Raw genomic sequence first — 26,152 nt, forward strand, 5'->3', positions numbered from 1 at the left:
ACTGGAGAGATGGCTCGGCCAGTGAAGGACCTGCTTCCTAAGCAGGATAAAGTCCTGAGACTGGATCTTCAGAACCCAAGGAAAAGCCAGGCAGAATGGTTTGCACATCAGAATTGGAGGCTGAGGGAATGGAGACGGGAGCCCTGAAGCTCATTGGCCGGCCAGTCCAGCCTAATCAATGAACTTCAGGTTTAGCGAGAGACCCTGTCTCCAAAATAAAGGTGGAAGGCTGGCAAAATGGTTCGTCGGTAAAGACTCTTGCCACACAAGCCTGGAGACCTGGACTCACTCCCCAGAACAGGTATAAAGTTGGGAGCAGAGCACCAGCTCCACAAGGCTGTCTTCTGACCCCCACATGTTCACTGTGGCACATGCAACACCCCTCCTCAACCCACACAATAATAAAAAATTTAAAAAAATGAATTAATAAAATAAAGGTGGCTGGGTGTTGGTGGAGCGTGCCTTTAATCCCAGCACTCAGGAGGCAGAGGCAGGCAGATCTCTATGAGTTCGAGGCCAGCCTGGTCTACAGAGTGAGTTCCAGACAAACAAGGCTACCTAGAGAAACCCTGCCTCAAAAACCAAACAAACAAACAAATAAATAAAAAGGTGGAATGTAATTGAGGAAAACACCCGACGTCTACCTCTACTCAAATGTGGCGATATCTACATTAATAAGTACATACACCACACACAGTTCAATACAGATACAACAACAAAACAACACAGACATACAAATGTATCAAAAATGTCTTCAAGAACACATGGGGGGGGTGTTGTCATACAGAATAAAGGCACATCCGTAAGTGTTCATGGAGACAAGCACTATACAAGCAGGCAAATCCACTAGAGGTTAATTTTATTTATTTCATTTTTTTCTGGTCTTTCACAAGGACACGAGGACCAACAGTACAAAGCCCACTAAGGCTGTCACAAACTTCTGGCCAGGCTACACCACCAAAGCCCTCCCAGCTCGACATACATGGCATCCACCCACACCAGAACCCGCAATGCATAAGGTATGCACTGTGTGTGTCAGTCTTCGTTTATACCCTTATGACTGTCCTTGCTCCTACATTTCATTATGTATACATTTCATTGTTTTTATAAAAACTGTAAAAGAAATGGCTAGCCACAGAAGTTCCCAGACTATCAAAATGCATCTAGAAAGATGTGACTCCTCCCCTTCTATTCATAACTGATAACTTTGGGTGCTGGTCTTTCTAGAACTTCACCTTGGCCCTGTGAGTATCAGGAACTATTATAGGAGCCTGTTTCGTTTTGTTTTTTTACAGAAACAGGATAACTCTATACACACTGGACCGCAAATTACCTTGTCTACTCCAGAATCAAGGACAGCCCTTCCTGCTTCCATGGCACACATGAGTCGGCCGCCATCATTTTAATGGCTGAGCAATCACACCCCAGGCAGACGGTTTTCAAACTGACCCTAGATGGGTGCTTAAAACTTTTTTCTTCCATTGTTCCTGCTATTTCTCTTCACTGGGATTTTTTCCCCAATAAGCAAACAGAACATAACTGTGTGCAGAAGCTTAGATATCAGAAGTTTGTGATGTTAGCCTCATCTTGCACTTTTGTGTCTATAAAGAAGGTGTGGGGTGTGTGTGTGTGTATGTACGTACATACGTACGTACGTATGTATGTATGTATGTATGTATGTGCATGCGTGCACATGTGTGGTGTGTGTGCAGGTCCATGCACATGCCCAGGCCGGAAGAAGACACTGGGTGCCCTGCTTGTCACTTTCTGCTCTGTTCCTTTCAGACAGGGTCTCTCACTGAACCTGGAGCTACTCTAGTGAACAGCAAAGCCCAGCCATCCTTCTCTCTCTGTACCCCAAACAGCGCTAGAGTTACAGGGGAATGTGCAGACGTGAGGCACCTTCCTACATGGGCACTAGACATCTGAACTTGGGCCTTGTGTTTACACAGCAAGTGCTCTCACCTGTTAAGTCGTCATTCCAGCTCCATGTTATTGCTGCTGTTCACTATTAATATGAGTGTGAGTGTGAGTGTGGGCACGCACATGCTGGGGGGCCTGGGTGGAGGCTGGAGACAACTTTAAAGATTTGGCTCTCTCCTTTCATGTGGGTTCTGGGGGTGGAACTTAGGTCACAGGCTTGTGTGGCAAGTGTCTTTACCGCCCCCCCCCCCCCCCCCCCCCCCGCAGCCCATCTCACCGGCCCTGTACTTTCCCACTCAAAATAGGGTCTTGTTATTTAGCCTAGGCTGGCCTCAACCTCAGATTCACTATGTAGCCCTGGCAGGCCTCAAAACTGGGGTGACCCTCCTGCCTCAGTCTCCCAAGGATTGGGATTACAGGCACATGTAACCCTGCCTGCCCTGTTTTACAATGTTTAAGGAGTTTCCAGGAAGCACACTGGAGTAAACAGTCCCCCGTGACAGTCTATCAGGGTCCCAAGTCTCACCTCAGGTGCAGCGGTTAGCAGGAGACACCCAGAAGGGACACGCTGAAAGACTGGACTATTGTCAACTGTGTGGTATTTAGGGCATTCTAAGCCATGGCTGCTTCAACTGTAAAACCCGGATGGTAAGAGCACATGGAAGAATTTGGATAATTCAAGCAGATCAGCTCCCACAGAGATCGTGCAGGGTGGCTGTGTGATGGACTCAAAGATTTCACTTTGTCTGGGACTCAGCTCCCTACTCCACAAGGTCACACAGCCTTCCACACACCTCCAGACATGACTGATGGTCTGGGAGGGAAAGGCTTCAAATATTAAACAGTAAAGTGACTCACCTACAGGAAAAGACCACACACACACACACACACACAGAGCAAGAGCACCAAGATAGAACATTGACAATTTACTGATAGAACATTGACAATTTACTGATGCCGAGATTCTAGGTGGCTATTTTTCTTTCAACGTTTCTAAATTTCCTCTAAGGATGATGGATGCTTACTAGCATGCTTATCCATCCCTCCTCCTGTCTTTGCACAGCTACCAATGGTTCTCCCCTCCCTGACCCAACCTGGTATGCTTCTGCCATCTGCCATTCCTCAGAGTACCACTCTCTTCAGACCATCTTCCTTTCCAAACCCCGCCCCCCAAGGTTCTCTGTTCTCAGGATGGTGGCTTCAGCTACCCTTGCAGCTGAACCTGGCCTAACCCCGGCCACTCCAGGCCACTCCAGCTGGCCAGATTTTTTCCTCAAGTACTGCTGGCCCTTACCATGCTCGCAGCCTACCTATTTGCACAGGTCTCTCCCTGCTGCCCCTTGGTCTTCAAGGGAGCTCGGGTTTCCATTTGCTTCCACAAGGTCTGCCAGGACCACCCACATCATGGTCCCCAAAGCCACAGCCTTACAGAAAGGTTCATTAGGTCTGTTTTGCAGATGCCAAAACTGAGGTATGTGGAAATCAGTAGCCCAAGGCACAAGAGACCTACTGTCTGCCTGCCAGGGACAGCCCTGAGCTATGCTTTTCTCTCCTCCTTCACCATCTACAAGCTGCACTGGGCAACTTAGGCATGGACCATGCCACTCTGTGAGAATCACCACTGACGCTGGGGCCAGGCCTCCTCCCCCAAATCCCTCCTTCAAGCAAACAGCAACACATAATTTCTCGGGCATTTATTCCCATCACTCACAGCAAGCTGTGTACGATGGCCACTCTTTTCTAAGCATGGTGTGCCTAAAATGAAGTGGCAATCTTTTCCTTACTATGATCCCATTTTAGCTGTAGAAAGGAAGAAAAAATCCCACCTTCAAACCATAACAGGAAAAACCCTCCTGGATAATTGCCCTTTCTAGATTTTAATTTCTATCATCATCATCATCATCATCATCATCATCATCATCATCATCATCATTGAGATAGAATCCTCAAACTTATGATCCTCCTGCCTCACCTCCCAAACGCTGGGATTACAGACCTGCCACCGCACATCTGGCTGTGAATTTTGATTACGGTTTGTAACTTTAGACATCAAATACTCACAGCCAACATCTCCCCCTTTACTCATGCCTGCCTGAGCTGTGCACACCAACTGCTGTGACCAGACTCTACAACATCCTATTTGGACGACTGGCTAGAGACACACCGCTCTGGCCCCCACTTGCCTCACTCCAGCTCTTAGCACCAAACAGTCACATGTCCCTTCAACTCCACTTTCCATACCAACATCATTTCATCTACTATTTAGAAATGATTCACTTTTTTTTCTTTTTTAGCAACAATACTGCAAGTCCCTCATCTGAGTGCCCCAAGAACACAGTTGATCATTATTCAGGTGACCTAATTTTTCAGTCACTTCTCCTACTGCAGGATGAGTTCCTAGAGCGGTACTCCCCCCAGAAGGTTCTATTCCCAGCCTGATTCCTCTGAGATTCCTGATGTTTCAAATAAACGCAAGGGCATCTGGGGACACCCACCCTTCATTTTTTCATCTGATTTTGCCTTTCATTAAAATAAGAAAAAAAAAGTGTTCTCATTTTCAACACACTGATCCTTCTTGTGGGAGCATTTGAATCATTCGGAGGAAGGCTGAGGGTTTCTATTTCCACAATCAAGTTTGTGGCACATTTTCCCCCAGGAGGGTGCCACATGTGGTTGCTAAAGACCACACAGCACCCAGCAGCTCTTCAAATTACCTTCCATTTAGGCCGGTCTGACATGAAATCAGCTTATAAAATGATTAAAACAATATCTACCTAAAATATAAGTCTTTGCCCCTCTCCTCATACTTTAGATTCTGAAAAGTAAACTACACACAGGGCAAAGGGAATTCAGTTAAGATGGTCCCAAAGCTATCCAGGTGTGATGGCACATGCTGTAATGCCAGCTCAGGAGACTGAGGCTGGAGTATAATGAGTTCTAGGTTAGCCTAGGCTACAAAGCAAGACCCCCCGCCCCCACTGAACATAGGACTGTATGTGGGACACCCACTCCACACAGTAAAAGCACTGTCCTGGTTTAGTCAATTGTCACAGATAAAAATGCAGTGCTCTCAGTGACTAGGGGCGAGTCAGCAGTCATCCACTGTCCTATGACATGGTCATAGAGCTGAGGGCAGACCCAATCACCTCAACACCAAAGCCCTTACTCCAACATTAGGCTATTCCATGGCTGACCACCCACATAGCAGTGAGCAGAGCTACTGCGTCTGCTCAGCTATGTACTGTGAACAGCCACTCATGGGGTCCAATGTTTCAAATGACGCCGCAGCCTTCCAGTGAACGCACACACAGGAATTCAACCTGAGCCCTGTTAGCTTCCTCCAGTTTTGCACTATTACAACCACATGAACATAAGTTTAGATGCCCGTCGCTTATTTCTCCAGGATCAACCCACAAGAGCAGTATTGCTCGGTCAGAGGCATGCTCTTTGTGTTGGCTGTGCTGGGAAACAGGCTCCTGCCTCTCAACTGTCTGTCCCACACTGCATTTGACAGCAAGCTGCCTTTTCCTCTCAGCCACCAAGAGGCAGGCCAGGAAGGCTTTATCTATCACAGTCATGCTAGCATGCACTGGGGATCGCCAGAAGAAAAAAAAAAATCATATTTCTGTTACCAGTTTAATTCCTGAGAGTGTATCACTCAGAAGAGAAGGGGGGCAGGGGTGAGGGAAAGGAGAAAGCATTATGCAAGCAATAAGGAAAGGTCTACTTGCCCTTGCATGAAATAGGACAGTGCCACCTGCTACCCAGGCCTCACCCAACTGTGAGGGGCAGAGGAAGGTAAATGAAGAGGTGAGAAACTTCTCCCACCCTGGAGGAGGATTTCAAAGGTTTCCTTCTGGCCACCACTCTCCAGCCGTAGGACTGCAGCCTCTCTGAGCAGCTCCTCTCCTTCCAATGTCAAGAAATGACAAGCTAATCAGCACAGAACCCTCCACAGAGCTGAGCTCTCCATAAAGGCGGCTGGCACGGACATTACTGAAGCTGCTAGCAAAGGACCCTGGGAATATTACAGGACACACAGAGCAGGGGGTCACACCATGGATAAGGGGAGCCAGCCCTGCTCCCCAGGGGTGACCCCCACCGGCCTTACCTCAGGGGCGTGGTAGGAGACACACTGGAAGATCCAACCCATGGCGGGCGAGTACAGAGGGAGATAGGACAACAGCTCCACGCCCTGGGCCACCAGCTGATTCTGGACAGTGTCTCCATGAATCTACAGGAGACCAAAGGGACATCAGAGAGGAGGAGCGTCACATCACACAAGCCAGGCTGGCTCGGAAGTGCATGCACGGATGCAGTGGTGTACTTAAAAACAAAACCCATAGCAAGTTTCCCTTGCCACCCAGCTGAGCAGTTCTGGAGCAGTAACCCAATGAACGTGGATTAGCAGATGCCAGGAAGTAAGGCCGGTTGGCTAGAGGCATTTCCTGTTCATGTATGTGTGTTAACTCTCCCTCCACCCAACACAGGGTACGACCCCCTGCAGACACTCGTGCCACTCTGGCCAGCTGCAAGGATCCTCAGCTTGGCGAGCCCACTGGGTCTTGTGAATTGACTCCCATCCCAGTTGGTGCAATGAGCGGCTGTTGTGGCGCTCTCCTACCTGTTTAAATGTGAGCAGGAAGTCAAAGAAGTTCTTATTGAGGCTTTCCTTGAGGTGCGGGGCCACTTCCATCCCCACCTGCAACCAAACAAAGTGAAGCCAAACAAAGTGAAGCCACCTTAACAGCCAAGGGCCAGGTGCAAATAAGATGATGTACCTCATGCTGCTTTTCTTCTTTCCAACCCCAGGTCTCACTATGCCCTGAATAGCCTTGCACCCAACAATCCTCCTGCCTCAGTCTCTCAAGTGCTGGGACTACAAATGTGTGCCACATACCTAACTATAGTACAGTTTTGAAAACAGAAAACAAAGGAGCTAAGATATAGCTCAGAGGTAGAGTGAGTGTTTGCCTAACGTGTATAGGACCCTAGTGCTCAATTCCAAGCACCACGGCACGCATGTGTGCACACATGCACACACACACACACACACACACACACACACACACACACACACACTCTTAGAGAAAAGCCTACATCATTGTGCTTATGTTCTTTCCCGCTCAATAAACATGTATTAATTTTATGAGAAAAACCACAGAAGCTATTTTTAATGAAAAAAAAGACATTTGTGATCATCTTTGAATTCCCTCGGGGCAATGAATGTATTTCTGAAGAAACCACCAGAGAACAAATCAATACAGCACAAAGGAGGCCGTGCTCTCGAGACGGTGAAAACAATATTCTCTCCCAACAGGCAGGATGCGCAACACTCACGGGTATATCTAGTAGATGAAGCAGGATTGGGCGAGGGTCGAGGAGTGGCACGGTGGTGGTCCACATGCTTGGCACACACAAGGCCCTGGGTTCAACCCCCCAAGCTTAGGATGTAAAAAATACTCAGCTTCTATATCATGGCTAACTACAATGCAGACTCGTTCTTTACCAGGCAATCACAGATAAAGACACACTTTTAAACGTGTCTTACACAATTTTAATACGACAAGCACAGAGCGAACAAACACCACCAGCTGTCGGTGAGATGGTCAGCAGGTAAAGGTGCCTGCTGCCAAAACTAATATTCTGAGTACGATCCTAGAACCCAAATGGCAGACAGAAGACTGACTCCATGGCACGCGCCCCTCCCCCACCCCCAACCCCACCCCCCACTCCCGCCACACACACACACTAAGTGAATGTAATAGTAATTATTTTTTTAAAGCCATCATCCAGAGCAGGCATGATGGCGTACATCTATATCCCAGCCCTCAGGAGGCAGGGGCAGGTGGATTTCTATGAGTTCCAGGACAGCCTGGTCTACATGGGGAGATAGTAAGATCTTGTCTCAAAAAAAGGCTATCATTTACTGGCTCTAGAATTCAGTATTTAAAAACAGCCTTTGTTAGCTGGGCGGTGGTGGCGCACGCCTTTAATCCCAGCACTCGGGAGGCAGAGCCAGGCGGATCTCTGTGAGTTCGAGGCCAGCCTGGTCTCCAAAGCGAGTTCCAGGAAAGGCGCAAAGCTACACAGAGAAACCCTGTCTTGAAAAAAGAAAAAAAAAAAAGAAAAAGAAAAAAAAAAAAACAGCCTTTGTTTTAGTTTGAAGCAAAGTGCCTAAGGCAGAGAAGAAAGTGTTTTTGAATACAATAGTAAAAATTTTAATTTTCTAGCTAAAAACAAAAACCTCCCTTATGGGCAATCAGAGCACTGGGGTCGGAGTAAGTGAAGACAGGCATCACACCCAGGAACAAGCATTTGAATATCACACTCCCCTACACCAAGCTCCCAGCTTGGCCTCAGTTCCAAAAGGCTGCCCACCAAAGACAAGATTTCCTACCAGAAGCTGCTCTCTGGGCTCCTCCAACGGGGACAGAATTCTCCTATGCCACCAGGTCAGTGGTTACCAGTAAGGACACTGTTCCGATGGTATGGATGGTATCGACCACCCTTTGGGCAGAACTGGGTGAGACTCACCAGAGGGTTAAATTCCCAGAACAGCGGGAAGGCCACAGTGGTATTTGCAAGGACAGCCACCTCGTTAACAGCCAGCTCCACTGGTTCTGAGTCTTGTCTTCCCTTCCATTAGATGTGAGGGAAAGCTGCCCAGGGGCAAGCAGTGGAGAGCAGCTGCAGGGGCCACAGCTGGAGGAGGGGCTACTCAACCTCCCCCTGATAACTTCAGGCTTTTGTTCCTTTTTGATCTCTTCTCATCGGGTCAAAACAGCAGCTTGGAAGTCAGTCTGACTCCGGGAGCTGCCACCCTGCCCAGGGATAGCACAGGGGGCTGCTGGCGGCTTTCCACCTGCTGCTTCTTCCCTCTGCTTCTGCGTCAGCACACTGGGATGTGATTAGTAGGGATGATCCTTCCTAACTGTAGTAGTTCCACGGAGCTGAGTTCTGGGAGTGGGCACATGCCTGGGGCCCAATCAGTTAAGCACACTCCATGCCTTGGTCACAGTGGTGCGGGATGGATTATGGATGGGTGAGTGGCCTAAATAAGTTAAGTGTCTAGAGAAACAGCTTTGAGACTAGCAGGACCTACTCGGGGAAAGGGGCTTTATAAGTCACCTTACAATAGTTCCTAAAGGCAGTATGTGGGAGCCAGAAGCTGCTGCGATTTATCTATATACAAAGAGCAAACACAGAAGGAAACCAATTTTGGATGAAGCAAACGCCCAACTTTGAAAGCCTAGACTTGGCCAGGCCTGTAGTACTCGACATTTTTCAGACTCGGTTTCTATCAGTTATTCTCTCAACGCCTGAGAAGACAGCTTCAGGGAGGAAAGGATTATCTTCGCTCAGTTTCAGAATGCTCACTCCAGGGTCACTTGATCCCATGTGTAAGGACGGAATATCGTGGTAGTGGGAGTGTGTGGTGGAGGGAAGAGGAGTGAGGAACGGGAGGGAACCAGAGCAAGACACGGCTCCCAAATGCAGACCCTCAATGACTTACTCCCTCCAACAAGTCCCACCTTTGCTTCCACCATCTCCCAGTACCACCATCTCCCAGTACCACCATCTCCCAGTACCACCATCGTATTACACGTCCATCAATGACTAACCCATGCGTCAGGTCACAGCCCTCACAATCTAACTGTCTCTGGAAACACCTTCATAGACACACTCAGATGTGCTTCACTAATTTCCTAGACATCTCTCATTCCAATCAAGATTAACCACCACACAAGCCAATAGTCTGAAGTGGGTTTCTGCCACTTACAACCGAAAACATCCTTACTAATGTGCACCACCCCCCAGGATTGAACCCAGGACCTTACTTACACCTGCTAGCATTTTACCTTATCAACCCTCTTAATTCTTCTTGTCAAAACACTTAATTACTCGATGGGGGGGGGGGGGTGCCTACAGTGCCTGCATTGATAACATGACGTCACCAACACAGGACACTCCCTCAGCCTCTTGGGGTGGGGTCTTCCTCTTCCTCAGTATCTCATCCTTATCTCCCACTTTATCCGCAAGGAGCACTACCCTTTCCCCGCTCAAGGAGGCTGCTTCAGACCTCAGGTTTGTAAAGAATGTGTGTTTCTCTTTTGGCTTCTCTTTAATCAGTAGAAGCATCATCCTTAGTGTGATTCTGAGTCTATTTTCCAACAGGGGTCAATCAAGTGGAGAGAACTTGCCATAATTAATAAGGTGAAAGGCAATGGAGCGCAAATATGCAAACAAGGATATCCCTGGTATCTCCTAGAGGACGGGGATGTTTTGCATACAGGAAATGACAATGTTTTGAGCACAGGAAGTCATCATCAAACTCTAATGCGGGATGAGTCAAGCTTCAATAGAGTCAAAAGTTTAGCTCCGATATTTCTGAGTTTAAAACCCACCTCAAATTTCAAGCACAAAACCACGCTGTACCTCACCCATTACAGAGGAGCAGGTACGCTCTGATGGATGGTTTTCTCTTCCCTCTGAAAGTGTCCTTCATGATGGATGTCTGCTATTGACTCGAAGGAATGACAGGTGTTCTGGTGACACTTGGCCACAGAGTGTCCTCACTTACGAGACATCACTGGAAGGCCCTGGTCTACCACTCACAAGCACACAGATCCTGCACAAAGCTGTAACTGTGGTTCTGTCCTCCAGGAAGCCTGTGACTTACTAGAACCCCTCCCTACAGGTGCACGCGGTCCATGGGGCAAGTGCAGAAGACCCACTGTCAGGGCAGAAGCCCCTGTGGGGCTGAGGAAAACGGCTCCGTGGGCTGAATTCTTCAGAAACCAAAAGCTGGATGAGGTAAAAGCACGGAGCTGCGTTACTTCGGAGTGAGGGTAAGAGGGCCCCAATTGTCTCCCAACTACCACAGCAGCCCAAACCTGTCAGGTCACGGGGACAGTGCTCCCTCCCAGGCCTTCGCCAGCCCACACCAGCGCAACTCCTTAACAAGGGGACACACACACACACATACACACACACAGAGATAATTCAACACAAGGAAAAGCCGGTCTCAAGTGACTGAAAAGGAGCCTGGAGCCTCCTTCCCAGCTGGAACTGAGAAAATTAATCCAGAAAACCAGTTCACTTGGGTGAAGATGACCTTAAATGTCCCCTAATTAGAACTGTGGTAAGTTGGTCTACTTCAAAATTAACTCTTACAAGCAACCCTGCAGCTCTCCTCTCTGTGAAGACCCGTGCCCTACAACAGCAGCTAACAGAGCAGAGGGAGGTGGAGGAGGAACCCGCTGAGGAGGCAGGGCGCCATGTCTGCGAGCTCACCATACCCGACAGAGGTAGGCCCGGGCATACACGGACACCAGCGGGTCCCCAATCCCTCGGATCATGCAGGTCAGGCGGGGCAGGCACTCTGAAATCCCCCTGTGGGAGAAAGGAGGGCAGAGTTACACCCCATGGGAGGACTTGCTGTTCTTCACTTTCATGATAAAGCTACATTTTCCTAAATTCAGAGGAGAAAAACCCAACTTGTAAGAATCAAGGTCAAAGTTTCAGTTACAGTATAACCAGTTTCTCTCTGTGGACACAACTTCTGATGCTTCCCCCCACACACATGTCTGAGGTCAGACTTACTCTAAATTGATTCATTTGGGTGTGTTTGAGACTGGCCTCAGACTCTTCTCCTGTCCTGGTGGTAGGACAGCAGGTGTGTGCTACCTACCCAGCCCGACTTCACTAATTTTAAGTTTTATCCCTCACCCGGCTTTCCGTCAACTGCCAGCCAGCACTCTGAGCTTTTAGATCAGTGGTTCCCAACCTGTGGGTTGTGACTCCTTTGGGGGTCGAATGACCCTTTCACAGAGGTCACATATGAGATACCTCGCGTATCAGACAATTACATTATGATTCATAACAGTAGCAAAATTATAGTTATGAAGTAGCAACAAAATAATTTTATGGCTGAGGGTCACCACAACATGAACTGTATTAAAGGGTCACAGAATTAGGAAGGTTGAGAACCACTGTTCTATATGGATTATTGTTTGGTCCTGGTTCAGTGTCCTGTGTCCCATCCCTTCCAACCACCTCAGGCTGGCAGCAAACAGCCACCTCAAACCCCATCCACGTGACCCAAGATTCATTTCTGTGACACGGGTCTCCCCTCTTAGACATGATCTGCACCCGGTTGGGGAGGCAAAAACAACTATTTCTTCAGCACCGATAAACCATCTCGGTCACCCCCGCTCCAAATTAAACAGTGCTCTGTGGAAGGTCCCTGGCTGCTCTGAGGAGCCTGTGGCACAGTTGCCAGGCATGACTCTAAATGCCACTGGCTTCCTCAAGCCCTGCCAATGGCTCAGAACCGCCTTTGTGAGAAATCGCAGCAGCAGCAGCAGCAGCAGCAGCACACTGCCTGGGCCCCAGGAGCAAAGGCTCCTGCTTTCAAGGTCATCTTTACCATCGTCACCAGCAGTGGCAGCCCCCCACATAACGTGGTGCAGGCCAGGTCCGCCAGCGTGCCTCCCAGTGCCGTGTGCGTAGCTCGGGGCCCACACACTTCTCATTAGGTCCATGTTCAGCGAAGGTGACTGAGGCTCAGGGTCTCAATCACTTATGGAGACCCAGGGCTAGATCCAAGTGGAACCGACCTCCTGTAGGCCTCACACGGCCCCATCCCCATGCTTGACTCTTCCTCTCTGTTCATTATATAGGGATTAAAATGCCATCTCCACTTCATTAAGTTTCCACATAAGTGGGAAAATACACAGGTAATTAGCATCGGCCACACACTAAAAACTCATTGACAATAGCTACTGTCACACCACTCTTGTGTTTGTGTCTTTGGACAGGAATTCTACCGCTCCAGATGAAGAAGGGTCTTACGTTTTGGAGAGGAATTTGTTACACTTCAGGATGGATGCTTCCACGTAACTATAGAAATGTTCTGTTAAGGAAGACAGGTTCCAGATGGCCTGTTCCCTGTCAGACAAAGACTATTCCAGAAGGAAAACAAAAACAAAAATTAGTTTGAGGCACCAGGAGGCCATGATGGTCTGTGACAATGGAGAGGACTGAATTGGCAGCTGCCATGTTCTCTTCAGGGTTCTCAAAGCTCTGTACTTACTTAAGCTTTGGGAAAGGTTGCCTATTGGTTCATGGCTCTGTGTTGACATTTAAAATGAATTTTAAGACTTCCGATCAAAGCCCTGTGGGGAGCGTGGGCCTGAGATAACTAAGATACCGTGTGTGTAGGTCGGTGTCTCCACGCTTCACCACCGGTGTGCTGGTGTAGAAGAGCAGGACCTGGACCCTCGAGATGGCCACCAAGCCCGAGGACCCAAGTTTGGTTTCCAGCACCCTCAGGGTGACTCACAACCATCTTTAGATGCAGCTCCAAGGGATCCAAAGCCTTTGGCCTCCAAGGGTACACAAACACACCAGTCACACAGTTAAAAACAAAATAAATCCTTTTTTTTAAATGAGACTTCTTAGTAGAGTTAACATGGGAATGGTCCTCAAAAGAACAAAAGCCTGATTCATGTATCATATTCAAAGTCACAAATGAGAAAACTATCAGGACCAAGTAGGATTCCAAGCAAGGACCTCTTCAGTGTAGCTACTGATCATGACAGAACCGGTGTCACCAGGAACTTCTGGGCAGTCCATCCCATGGCTGCTGACACCAGCCCCGCTCTTCCCACCCATCATTATAAAGACAAGAAAAGGATACAATCTCGGAATGAGTTCCCGGATGGAAGCAATCTTGAAAAACCAATTCAGGCATGTTTCCTTGGCCGTGTCACTCACGTTCTCTGGGGAAAAGTGATCTGCAACGCAAGACAATCTGTGTTGGTTCCCAAAATCCTGGGTTTGTTCGTTTGTTTGGTGTGAGACAGGGTCTCACTGTGTAGCATGGCTGGCCTGTAACTCAGAAATCTGCCTGCCTCCAAGCACTGGGACTAAAGGTGTGGGCCACCACAGCTGGCCTGCTCCTGGGTCTTTCTAGCTGCTGTAAGTCCAGGAGCAGAAAATGAGGAGGTGGAGTCCCTCCTCATCTTCAGTGGAAACAGGGACAGAGATGACACCAGTGCACACACATGCCTTGGAAGAGGCACGCATCGTGCATTGTATTTCAGTCTGAAACAGCATTCGCTGGGTCATTTATCCACACAGTAGATCCCATCTACTTCCAGAGGTGGAGCACATGGAAGTTGAGTGACTTGCCCAGGACACACAGCAAGCCAACCAGAGCAAGAACATAAGCTAGGGCAGCCTGGCTCCTTATTCTTAGCCACCACACATTGATGAACCAGAGGTCCCTGACGTGCAGAGCAGTCACTGTGGCAACAGTTGAAGAATCATGGATGCATCTAGCACCTGGTCTCAACAGGAAATGTGAACAACACTTTTACCGTAAACATTATGAGCCAGACCTGAAGGTAAATCAAGGCCTGAGCCAGAGCCAGGCGGCCAGCTCAATATGGCTCTGACACTCCGGTCTCCTGTGGTCACGCTGCCAGCTTATTCCAGTATCTGTTCTTTTCTCTTTAATAATACAATTCTGTTTCCCAGCTGCATTGGCCATTCCTGTAGCTAGGTATGATCATGTGACTGAGTGTGGGCCCCAGAATATAAACAAAAGCACAATTTCTGTGAAACATCTAAGAGGAGGGACTCGTCCTCCCATCCCCACCAGCCTGACTGGACGACAAAGCGGGAACCTCTGTAGCGACACTGACCCAAGGGGCACTAAGACACCGGAATCCACCTTCACCTTCCTTCACCTTCCTTGACAATGTTTCGAACTGTCCAGCTCTGCAGCCAATCCTAATCTTGATACACAGTCTTTGTTTTCAATAACACAGATTTACTTCTTAGAGTTCTGGACATGACATACATTTTCATAGGGAGTGGAGGGCACAGACAGGAGGGTCACAAGTTCAAGGCCACATAGCAAGACTCTAACACAAAAAGAAAAAGCCAAAATCTTATAGCTCACACAAAACACACACACAAGCACATATATACACACAGAGACACATGAATATAAACATACACATACAGAAACATATAAACACAGAGACATATATACACACATACACATATACACATGAGACACACACAAACATACATATATACACATATACATACAGAGACACACATACACACATGCATAATACAAATACACACATACACATATACACAAGATACACACAAACATACATGTATACCCATGTACACACACATTCAGACACATGTATACAGAGACACATATACAGAGAAATATATATACACATACATGCATACATACACACACAGAGACACACATATTTTATACATATACCCATGAGACACATACATATACACACATATGGAGACACACATATAAACATACATATAAATATACACATATACATGAGACACACACATACATATACACATATATACAGACATACACATATACACACATGCATACACATACACACAAGACACATACACATAAAAACATGCATGTACACACATGTGCACACACACACACAGAGCAATCTCACACAATGACAGACAGGTCAAGAAAGAATTAAGAAATGGACTGCGTTACACAAGACTTTAACACGGCATAGAAAACTAAACAGTACTAAACAACAGACTCCTATACTTCATCTGCTCCCCAGAACGCCCTTTAAAAGCCGACAACAAACAGTGTTTACGTTCCCAGCCAGTGCATGGGGCAGCCCTGCCCTCGGGACGCTACCCAGTGGTGGGGACAAACAACAGGAAACAGTAACCAGGTGATGGGAACCTGGGAAGACAGGACCCCGGGCAGTGGAATGGACAAGGCGTACGGAGGCTGGGGACTCAAGTGATCACGGGAGATTTCTGCACAGCTGGTCCGTGAGCGCCACCGAGTCACGACGGGAGCTGCCATGCTTAGATAGGAAAGCAGAAACAGCAGAGGCCCTGGGACCAGTCAGAGCCCAGGAAGCAAGCCCGGTGGTGAGGGCAGGGCAGGCGCGGCCTCCTCAGCAGTCTGCGAGGGCAGAGATGCCTCCTCGGAGGATTCTCCTAAGTGCAAAGGCGATGCCCTGAAGGCTCTGGGCTGAGAGGCACAAATGACAGACTTCATACAGACTTCACACGTTTGCACTGGAGCATCGACATGGGGAAGGAATCCAGGATTTGGAAATTAACCCAGAAGAGCCTTCCTTCCACATAATAGAGCAGAGGTGCCACCCCCAACTTTTTTTTTAAGTACTTCATTTTTCGACTCTGAACTTTTGCAGTTTTAGGAGAAGGGAAGAGACCAATTACTCTAGCTCTCCTTCGCTGCCACATTGACTAAGGCCCCTGCTGAACCTGATGTGGCCGAAGTCAGCCCTGGGGAGAGTCTGGAGACGGGTTTGCAAGGGCCACACAGCCAAGTGCTAGGATGTCTCCCACGCAGGAGACAACATGACTTAGTCACTCGGAGTGAATGCCTTCGTTATACAGATGCTGTTTTATTAAGGGAGAGGACAGTGAGGTGGCTCAGTGGGAAAGGGTGCTTGCTGCCAAGCATAAGGACCCGAGTTCAATCCCTGGGACTCACACACTGTCCAGAGAAAATAGCCTCCCCGAGTTGTCCTGTAACCTTCACATGTGCACTGCAGCATGGGGCGAGGAGTTAGACAGACTCCTTAGCAGACAGACAGACAGGGAGAGGGGCCGTGACTAGGTAACTCCCAAGGTTTCTTCCTCACCCTCCGGTCAACAGCCTGAGAACATAAAACAAGGGCCTTGAGGGCTCCCTCTTCCTCCAGCAGGACTCCTGCTGGTGAACTAGTTCAATAGTTCAGCAGACATGTTTACACAGTTGTATAGCCTTCTTCAAACTGACCAGCCCTAAGTTAGTAGAGGAAGACCCTTGAGGACTTTAAAAACCCAGCCCTAAAGGACAGGCTGGGCTTTGGCCTCCTGAGGCCCACTCTGCTCTGCAGAGGGTCTTTTTCTCTGTGTGCCTGTCACATGTGTGTGTTTCCTCACCCCCAAAAGCCTTTCTTCAACTGCTCACTGTCTGCTCTTCTTTGTTGTGTTCCAGATTTCTCTGCTGCCACCTGCCATGCTCGAGATTTTTCCTGTCTTTAATCTTTAACTGGCAGTTAACTCTCTTCCTCCACGTAATACATAAGCGTAAAAATAAGTGTAAAAAACTTTTTAAGGAAATGTGTGTGGGGGTGACCACACATAGTATCATGTACTCCTCCTCTTCATTTTTCCTTTCTTTTTTTTCCTTCTCTCTTTCTTTTCCTTCTCCTCTTCTTTTTTTAAAATGGAGACAATCTCACCATGCTCCAAGCTAGCCCAGAATCCATGATCCCCTGGCTTGGTGTATGCTTGGCATAACTCTAAAAGATGCTGGAATTTTCCAGATTCACATGAGTTAAACCACAATTAGAACTCCTGAGGGCGAAGAGCTCAAGAATCAGCTCCTCAGCCGAGGGACTTGATTCTGTTGGAAAGAATGAGGGCAAATGTCACCAGCTTTCCTCTCCTCCAGAGTTCCTCAGGCAGAATTCTGTGGTAGAGACTTCAAAGCTTTCTTCCTAATTTCAGTTAAGAGTCATTCCCCAGGACCCTAACAACTGTGGACAAAGTCTGCCCTCCCGCTTTTGGGTTCTCAGAACCACAGAAAACCATCCAAGTGAAGACTTTAAGGGAAAGGAAAGAAATAATGACCACATCAATTTCGAGAAAACAAAAGCCTGGGCTAGCCTGAGCAACATAGCAAGACCTGCCTCAAAACAAAACAGAACACACCATGATCTATATTGCTCTCAGTTAAGTAAAATATTCAAGTTAAAATGGCTAACTAATATACTCAGATAAGGAGAACACCCTTTGATGTAACAGCACTTGGAGAGCTTGGGTGGGGCCAATTGGTGATTTTTCCTTACTTGACCCTAACATGTTGTTTGAGAGAATAATTACAGTAGATGCAAAGTCAAATGTCCCTGGGGGTCAGGTAGGCCACACAAAACTTGTTTATTTTGAGACAAGGTCTTGATAAACTAGCCCAGGCTAACCTATACCCTGCCTCAGCCTTGAGTGCCAGGACTACGGGTGCCATCACTGGCCAGACTTCTTCCAAAGTTTTTAAGTGACAGTGTATGAACCAATAGAAGAAGCAGAAAAGTGTGGTGGCCACACCTGTGATCCCAGCCAGCACCTGGGAGGCGAAGCAGGAGAATAAGTTCAAGGCCATCCTCCTTAGAGGCATTTAAGGCAAGCCGGGGCTACATGAGGCCCTGTCTCAAAAAACAACAACAACTACCACCACCACCAAGCAAGCAAAGCAAGCAGAATTAAATGTATTTATTTGATTGTGTGTGTGTGTGTGTGTGTGTGTGTGCAAGCACACGTGCATATGTATCTGAGGGAGGCCAGATGAGGGCATCGGCTTCAGATGCCCTGGAACTAGTTACAACTGGTTTGTGAGTCACCCCGTGTGGTGCTGGGAAACAGTCTGGGTCCTCTGTAAGTGCTCTTGACGGGTGACCCATCTCTACAAATCCCCCCAGGAAAGGATTTTAAAAAGTTGCTAGTCAGGCTGGAGACATGGCTTGGCTGTCAAGAGCACTTGCCGCTCCTGCAAAGAATTCGAATTGTTTCCCAGCACCCACGTGATGTAGCTCATAACCATCCATGACTCCAGCTTCAGAGGATCTGATACCCTCTTCAGGCCTTCAAGGGCTTCAGGCACATAAGCAGTGCACAGAAATACATGCATTTTTTTTTTAATTCCATTTTGCCAAAGAAAGCACACAAGTTTAATTCTGGCAGTTGGCCAAGGTTTGGTGCTGATGCCCATGAGTCACATATGTCAACATACATTCAATAAATAAATTTGGATTTCCCAGATCCCTGGCCAACAGAGACGATCTTCCCATGGGGCTGGCCTCTGCACCCCTTTCCAGGATCCTAAACTTACCAGAAGGAGCCACTAAAAACTTGACTACAGTGTGTGTGTGGGGGGGGGGGGGGGTGAGGCACGAGAGCAGCACCAGCCACAGAAGTGCTGTGTGAGCCAGAGAAGGTAAAAGAGGCCCGGCTGCCTACACTGGCGTGCTGAGGCCCAGTTATCTGGAGTACCGTCTTAACCTGGGACCAGACTGAAAAGTCAGCAGCGGCTTATATGGCCTTTGTTTGCGTTAAGTCTGATAATCCAGTGTCTTCTGTCATTTCTTCTTTCCCCTTTCTGAGTGCTGAGGATGACATCTTTCACATGTTAGGTAAGCACTCTACCACTGAGCTGTAGCCTCAGTCCTTGGGGTTTATAGACAGGATTTTACTGTGTAGCCCAAGCTAGCTTTGAACCACTGAACCACAATCCTTCTGCCTCAGCCTCCTGGGTGCTGATGGTACATGCTGAATTCCAGGCATGAACCTCCACACCAGGCTATCTAGTATCTCTGTTTACAGCCAAAACTCATTCAGTTTGCCAGTCACATCTCAAGTACTCAAGAGCAACAAGGGGCTGGTGACCACTGGACCAGACAGTACAGGCACAGCTCCAACTCTGCTGCCATGGCCTTGTCCTTCTATGATGAGACCAGGTAGCTCCCAAGGGCTCATGTAGACCTAAAGCTGTGTACAGCTGTGTTTCTTTCTGAGAAATGTTCACATTAAAGAATTTTTAAAAGACGGGTGGATAAATGGACAGGTAGATAGATGGATGGATGCATGGATGGGTGGGTGAATGGGTGGATGGGTGGATGGATGGGTGGATGGATGGATGGATGGATGGATGGATGGATGGATGGATGGGTGGGTGGGTGGATGGATGGATGGGTGGATGGGTGGATGGGTGGATGGATAGGTGGGTGGATGGGTGGGTGGGTGGGTGGGTGGATGGATGGATGGATAGATGGGTGGGTGATCAGTGGGTAGACAGATGGAGGTGGAGCAGGAGGATCAGAAGGGCAGGTAAAAGGATGGATCTGGGATTGGCAGGTGGATGGGGATGAACAGAGAATAGGTAGGAGGGTAGACAGATGCTATTTGGATGGATGGACAAAAAAGAGGACCAGGGAGGAAAAAAGGAGGGTGAGAAAAAGGGAGTGGGGAAGAGAAGAGGAAGGGTACAGGTCAAATCACGGGTTCCTGTCACTACTGCTGTGTCCTGGCCCCCTGACAAGAACCACTGCCAGGAGCAGGGAGAAGGCTGCAGCTCCAGCTGGGGAGAACGGGCAGGTGTCTCCCAGCAAAGCTTGGGAGCTAAAGAGGGAAAGGAAAGGCAGATGCTGCATCTTAATGCGTCGTCACCATCACTCATGTGACAATACAAGTCCATCATCCACCTGTCCCATTAGAACCTCCTGGGAATTTAAAATTGATTGGCAATAAGGTTAATGCCAACATCATTTATGTATAGACTGAGGAGTCGGGGCATCTACTACTATTGATTTATTTGATGTTCTCTCGTGCATACATAGTTTTTATTTAAGTAATTTGCTTCTTGGAAAGAAAGACACGTAGGAAACAGGCATGATGGTGAACAGCGAAAGAGAAACTGGCATGCATGGTCTGGTTCCACACCATTCCATTTTGTGCATTCTAATGACTTGCCTGCTTGCAGACCTTCTGATGGCTTTGGATGACTGAGACAATCAGACCTCAAACGCGTTCCTTTTAACACACTAAAATTAAAAACCTTATCCGTTTTCAATAAATCCTGACTTGATTAAAACCTTCTAATGTGGTTCAGGGCAGATTGGCGCCCAGAACCCCGGAAGCGTGGCATTACCTGGCAAGGCGCTACGGCTGTCCACACACATGGAGTAGATTCGCTCGTAGACCAGCTTTCCTAGGAGAAAAAGACATATGGTATTGACATCACACACCACAGGAGCAAACATTAAATAAATGTTGCTAATTAGGGACAGGAAAATGGAACCTGGCAGCAGGCATCAACTAATGAGGGCATGCTGCCACCTGGTGGCAAACATTTTTAGCCACTGTGCTTTGGGATTTTTTTAGTGAGAAGAGGAAAAAGAACAGGGAACTCAGGACCAAAGCAGCCCAAGGTGTCCTCATACACTCAACAGAAAGTGCTCTACACTGGACTCTAGCTCCACCCATGCCTAGCTTAGGCATCAGATGCAAAAAAGCGGCCTGTGGCCAGAACTCAGTCAATGAGATCAGGGAACATATAGCTGACCCACAGCTTGGGGACCACAAAACTCGGTAGTATTTTTTTAACTTAATTACTCTAGGTAAGTTCAGTGAAGTCACGTGAAAGGCTGGCTTCTTCAGCCAAGGCTGTCTGCAAAGTGCCCTTGGCACCACAGCTACCACGCTGTGGAGACAATGAGTAGCTGGACTTCTGAACAGCCATGCCCCTCCTGCTCCGTGCTCAAAGGCATCCAAACCTGAGGTTCTCTGGGGCAGACACTCCCTGTTTTGACTGTGGGTACCTCCAGCACCTGGCCAGTGCGTAGCAGTACTCAGGATTTGTTGGGTGGATGACATTTTAGGTTTTATAGGTCACAAGTTGCTGTGTCAACTACTTGACTTTGCCACTGTAGCACACTGGGAGCCAGTCTTCCCTAGCCCTGAGTTCAAGTCCCCAGCACGGCATAAACTGTGCTTGGTGCACACACACCTGCAGTTTCAACACTTGGGAGGTAGAGGCAGGAAGATCAGAAGTTCAAGGTCATCGGCTATAGCGTGAGTCTGAGGCCAGCCTGGACTACACAAGAGCCTCTCTTACAGATAAAATGAACAAATAAATAAATACTCTAGTTTTCAAAACTACGTGGGCAGGCTAGACTCCAAAGCTGATACAAACAGCTTTATTTATCTGGTGCATGCTGTTGAGAAAATGTTATTGACGTACATGAAATACAAGTCACAGCTCTCCCAAATCACCTCCAGTTTAAAAGTATTTCTTTTCCTTTTTAGTGACCCCATTATTCAGGGTAGTGAAGAACAACATACTTTGCGCACACATGGAAGGAGATGGGAGAGCTGCAGCATCCTATCTGGTCAGAGAGCATAGGACCCAGGGGTGCTGTGTAGAAACGACAGGGAGAGGTTGCAGGGGAGGCTGCAGCCAGGCTCTGAAGTCCCACCCAGGAGCATCTCAAAGCAGACTTTTAATTACTTGCCTGAGGACCCTGGGAATGCACAGGCCTGGGCCGGGCTCAGAGCTTCAAGAGACAAAGATTTAGGGAATGTGACTAGAATGTCAACTTTGAACCACATCACTGGGAACTCCTTATACATGCTCAGGTATGAGAGACACTAACTGAGAGAATATCTTGAAATGGTGACTAATGACCCATGTCCCCTAAACTGGTACTTCTCAGACCCAGCATACAGGCAGAGCACCTGGAGTTCCTGAAAATCCCCATCCAATGTGATGTCTCTATCCACCCCCAGAGACTCTCACAGAAATGGCCTGGGTGCAGCTAAGCTCTCTGGGAATAACTGTAAGAACCCGGGGATGTCAGTGTACAGCCAAGGTGAGAAGCCCAGCTTGGAACCCCCAACCCCCAATAACCCCCCTCAACACACACACTGCAAGCTCTGGAAGCCTCAAAGAATGGGCTCCAATGCCAGTGTCCCCCAACCCCCCCTCCACTCCCACCCTTTGCTTTCATAACCCAGGGCCATACTTGTGAAGAGAGATAGAGATTCCCTCCCTGACACAGGGATGCCATCAGGTCACACTGGACAGAGGTACTGCTTGTCCCTGCACACACTGAGGAACAATATAAACTCCTTTACTTCCTACACAAAAGCCTGCTACCTCTCTAGAAACAGCCTTCAGAAAAAGACAACTGTTTTTTCTATTCCAGCCTCACACCGCTGTTAACTACTATCTTTCTTTGTTCAGGTAGTGGCATTGTTTCGAGAAACAATAATCTTTGACTGAGTTCATTCTGTATGAATATGCATGTGTGTGTGAGAGCACTTGAGTGTGTGCACGCACATGTGGCCCAGGAATGCATTGCATATCCATGAACAAATACCCTGAGGAGAATTTTCATGTTTTCCTCTACCACTCTCTGCCTCTATTCTTTGGAGTCAGGGACTCTCATCAAACCTGAAGCCAGGCTGGAAGCCACCAAGCGCCAGTGATCTTTCTAGCTCTGCCTCCCACGGCAATGGGTTCGCAGGTGCACACGCAGATGGCCATCTTCAATGTGGATTCTGAGGCTTTGAACTCAGGGCCTCACGCTCACACAAAAACCTCTCCCTCGCTAAGCTGCCTCCCCCAAGCCTTAGTTCTTTTCCTGACTCACTTTCTGATACCTCAAAGGCTCCATGACTGGAAAGCACAGTGATGACAGTGAACATGTTCTGAGCATGAACTCTCTGCCTGACACTACCCATAATTATTTACCACAGTCCTGCCGGTAGCTCTTAGGAGAAGGAAAGTGCTCTGTGCTCCTTACACACCCACTCAGGTAGTTCTCTCCAGACAGTCTGTGAGGGTGTCGCCTATGCACCATTTCCCAGGTGGAAAACTGAATGTCTGAAGGAGCAGCAAGCAGCCTAGGAAACCAGCAGCCAACCTACGCCTGTGGTCTCTACCGAGATGCCAACCAAAGCAGGCCATGCTTCTACCCTGGTTATGCATCTCCAGATGCCTGGGCCGGGTGCCCTGTGGTCCTGCACTGCAAGATGCTCCAACCCTCGGTCAATCATGTTGACAGCCAAGACACAGGTTTGTTTGAACAGCACACGACAACACCAACCACGGGACTCGGGATTTGTATCCAAGTAAGGCAGGGCTCTACTTTTTAAAAGCTGGAGACTTGTAAGTGCTAAAAATGACCAGAGCCCATTCCTCTTTCTTTGGGCAGCAGCAGCACACGTTTGTGGGTGATCAACCCAGGCTCGGAAGTTAGCCCATTTCATTGCCAGGTATCATGACATGACCAAGCCAGCCCAGTGAGGTAGAACTCAAGGACCTTTGTTGGGCTGCTTGGAAAAAACAGCCCTTTCCTCACTCAGCAACCACCAGCAGGAAAGCTGATGGATGCACGGAACACCGTGTGAATCTTGAGAATGAAGTTATGCCAACAGAAAGTACCTGAAAAACACACAATCTCTACGACACCAAGTCCCGAGGTCCAGCTACATCTGAAGGCTGCTGATCCTCAGCAGCTGGAAGGTTTGTTGTCACCAGCTTTAGGGAAGACACAGATCGCTGGTCTTCTGGACAGACGTGCTATCTGACTGACACTGCTTTCTTACACATCGGATCTTTAAGGGTTACAGACACGCCCTCTGTGCTGTAAGCCCATGGCCCCCTCTCTGGTAAGAAGTGAATGCCTCCGTCTGACCTCCAGCTCTCGGAAGGAAGCATCTGCGAGTTCCTGGGGTACCTCCACACTGCATGCGCAGCCTGGAGCGCTGCTGTCTGGTTCAGGCAAACTGTTCTGGTGCAACTGCCCACTGCTACACACCAGGGCAAGGACCCCTGCGCCTTCAGATTATTCCCTTCATCCAGAACTTTCCACTAAGCTGTAAAAGATCTCTGTCTGCTGCATGAAGTATATGATACAGGACCAACAATCCCAACAATCGATCCAGGAAGACCTCAGAGGCACTGTGACTGCCATCCAGGCAAGACAGAGCTGTGGTGACTGAAGACACAGGAGAATGGGCAAGCTGGGGAGAGCTTCAGGGACACAGGCAGAAGAACATGTCTAGGTGTCCAGCTGAGGAACGTGGCTGTATGGCAGTGCCAGTTCCTGAGGCAGACACACGTGAGGGGAGGGAGCATGCTGGGAAGAGGGGCTGAGTTCCTGCTATGGTTCAGATCTTCAACGTCTCTCCAAGGCCCATGAGTGAAAGGTGTGGACTCCAGCAGTGTTCTTGGGAGGCGAGGTCCCTTTAAGAGGTGGAGCCTAGTGGCAAATATTTAAGCCACCTAGAGCATGTGCCCTTAAGGCAGTGTGAGGCTCCAGCCCTTTGCTCCTCTTCTGCTTCTTAGCCACGAATGAATGGATATGCCTGTCACATACTCCTGCTGCCTGCTGCAGGCCCAAATCATAAACGGAACCTCCAGAACTTTGAGCCCAAATAAGCCCCTCTTCCCTAGCAACTGACTGCCCTAAGTGCTTGGCTACAGTGACAGGATCCTGACAAGCACACAGATCCTATGGGGACAAGTTCCAGGTGCCCTCGAGGTGGCAATGGAGCTGAGCTCAGCCAGGGCACGTGCTGCTGACCTGCCTACGTCATTCATCACGTTATTGGCCTATATGAAGATGAGAAAAGAGAACATTCTGGGTTTCAGTAAAGAGCGCCCCATGCAATGGGCTGGGAGGAATGACTTCTAACGCACAGCACACAAACGACCTGGCAATTACTAAATATTTCAACCTGTTAATGCAGAGGACTGTGAGTGGTCACAAAAGGAATGACAGACGTCTGAGGCAATGGACATCCATGCCAATGACCCTGACTGTCACACACTGTACACCTGGACTGAAATGCCACACTGTGACCTTTAAATACAGATAATTACCATGCGTCAATTAAAATAAAAACATAACCTGCTACTTCGTTAAGATAAAATATATACAATATATATAACATGCTGTTCTATATATAAAACCTTTTGACCTGACTTTAAAAACAGGAGAAAAAAAAAAATCACAGAGCAGTCTGGTCTCCCTCATGATTATCAACCTACAGCCACAACAGAACCCAACCTAAGTACCACTTACTTGTAACCACGTTCGGACAAAAAATCTATTTCCTAGACACACGATGGCTACGGTACTTACCGAATGTATCAAGGATGTCGGTGATGAGGACAAATTTGCTTGGGTAGAACTGAATAACGCTCGTGTCTGACAGCAGCTTTGAACACTAGAGAGAGAACAGGAGAGGCCATTCACTCCGGTGCGCCTGACTTGGTGGGGAGCCTCTAGGTATGGAAAACTAATGATCTCTGTAAACAAGTAAACACACCAATGAGTGCCAAACCCAGCCTCTCCCAGTAGGGAGCTGGGACATTGATAAGAAAAAGCATTATGCTTTTTTTCCTTTATTTATTAGACTTTATGTACACGGGTGTTTTGCCTGCATGTGTGTACATGCAGCATGCATGTGCCTGGGTGCTGCCAGAGTTCAGAAGAGGGGTGTCCGATCCCCTGGAACTGGAGTTGTAGATGGTTGTGAACCACCATATAGATGCTGGAACTCAAACCCCAGTGTCTGGAAGAGCAGCCAGTGCTCTTAAATGCTAAGCCATCTC

At 48.2% G+C, this 26,152-nt stretch overlaps 1 protein-coding gene across 3 annotated transcripts in view; it reads right to left on the reverse strand.

The window, feature by feature from the left end:
- Vps35l (VPS35 endosomal protein sorting factor like) overlaps window positions 1-26,152 on the reverse strand; it is a 109,576-nt gene that overhangs the window by 62,220 nt on the left and 21,204 nt on the right. For all 3 annotated transcript variants that reach the window (XM_052761151.1, XM_052761153.1, XM_052761152.1), the window contains 7 exons: window positions 25,680-25,764; window positions 20,678-20,737; window positions 13,628-13,724; window positions 12,781-12,828; window positions 11,226-11,319; window positions 6,548-6,625; window positions 6,035-6,157 (listed from right to left, as the gene is read on the reverse strand). In XM_052761151.1, coding sequence (XP_052617111.1) covers window positions 6,035-6,157; window positions 6,548-6,625; window positions 11,226-11,319; window positions 12,781-12,828; window positions 13,628-13,724; window positions 20,678-20,737; window positions 25,680-25,764 — 585 coding nt within the window. The remainder of the gene's footprint in view (window positions 1-6,034; window positions 6,158-6,547; window positions 6,626-11,225; window positions 11,320-12,780; window positions 12,829-13,627; window positions 13,725-20,677; window positions 20,738-25,679; window positions 25,765-26,152) is intronic.

The sequence above is a fragment of the Peromyscus californicus genome, unplaced genomic scaffold (assembly GCF_007827085.1).
Source record: "Peromyscus californicus insignis strain IS unplaced genomic scaffold, ASM782708v3 Scaffold_4__1_contigs__length_199733344, whole genome shotgun sequence".
NCBI classification, from domain to species: domain Eukaryota; kingdom Metazoa; phylum Chordata; class Mammalia; order Rodentia; family Cricetidae; genus Peromyscus; species Peromyscus californicus.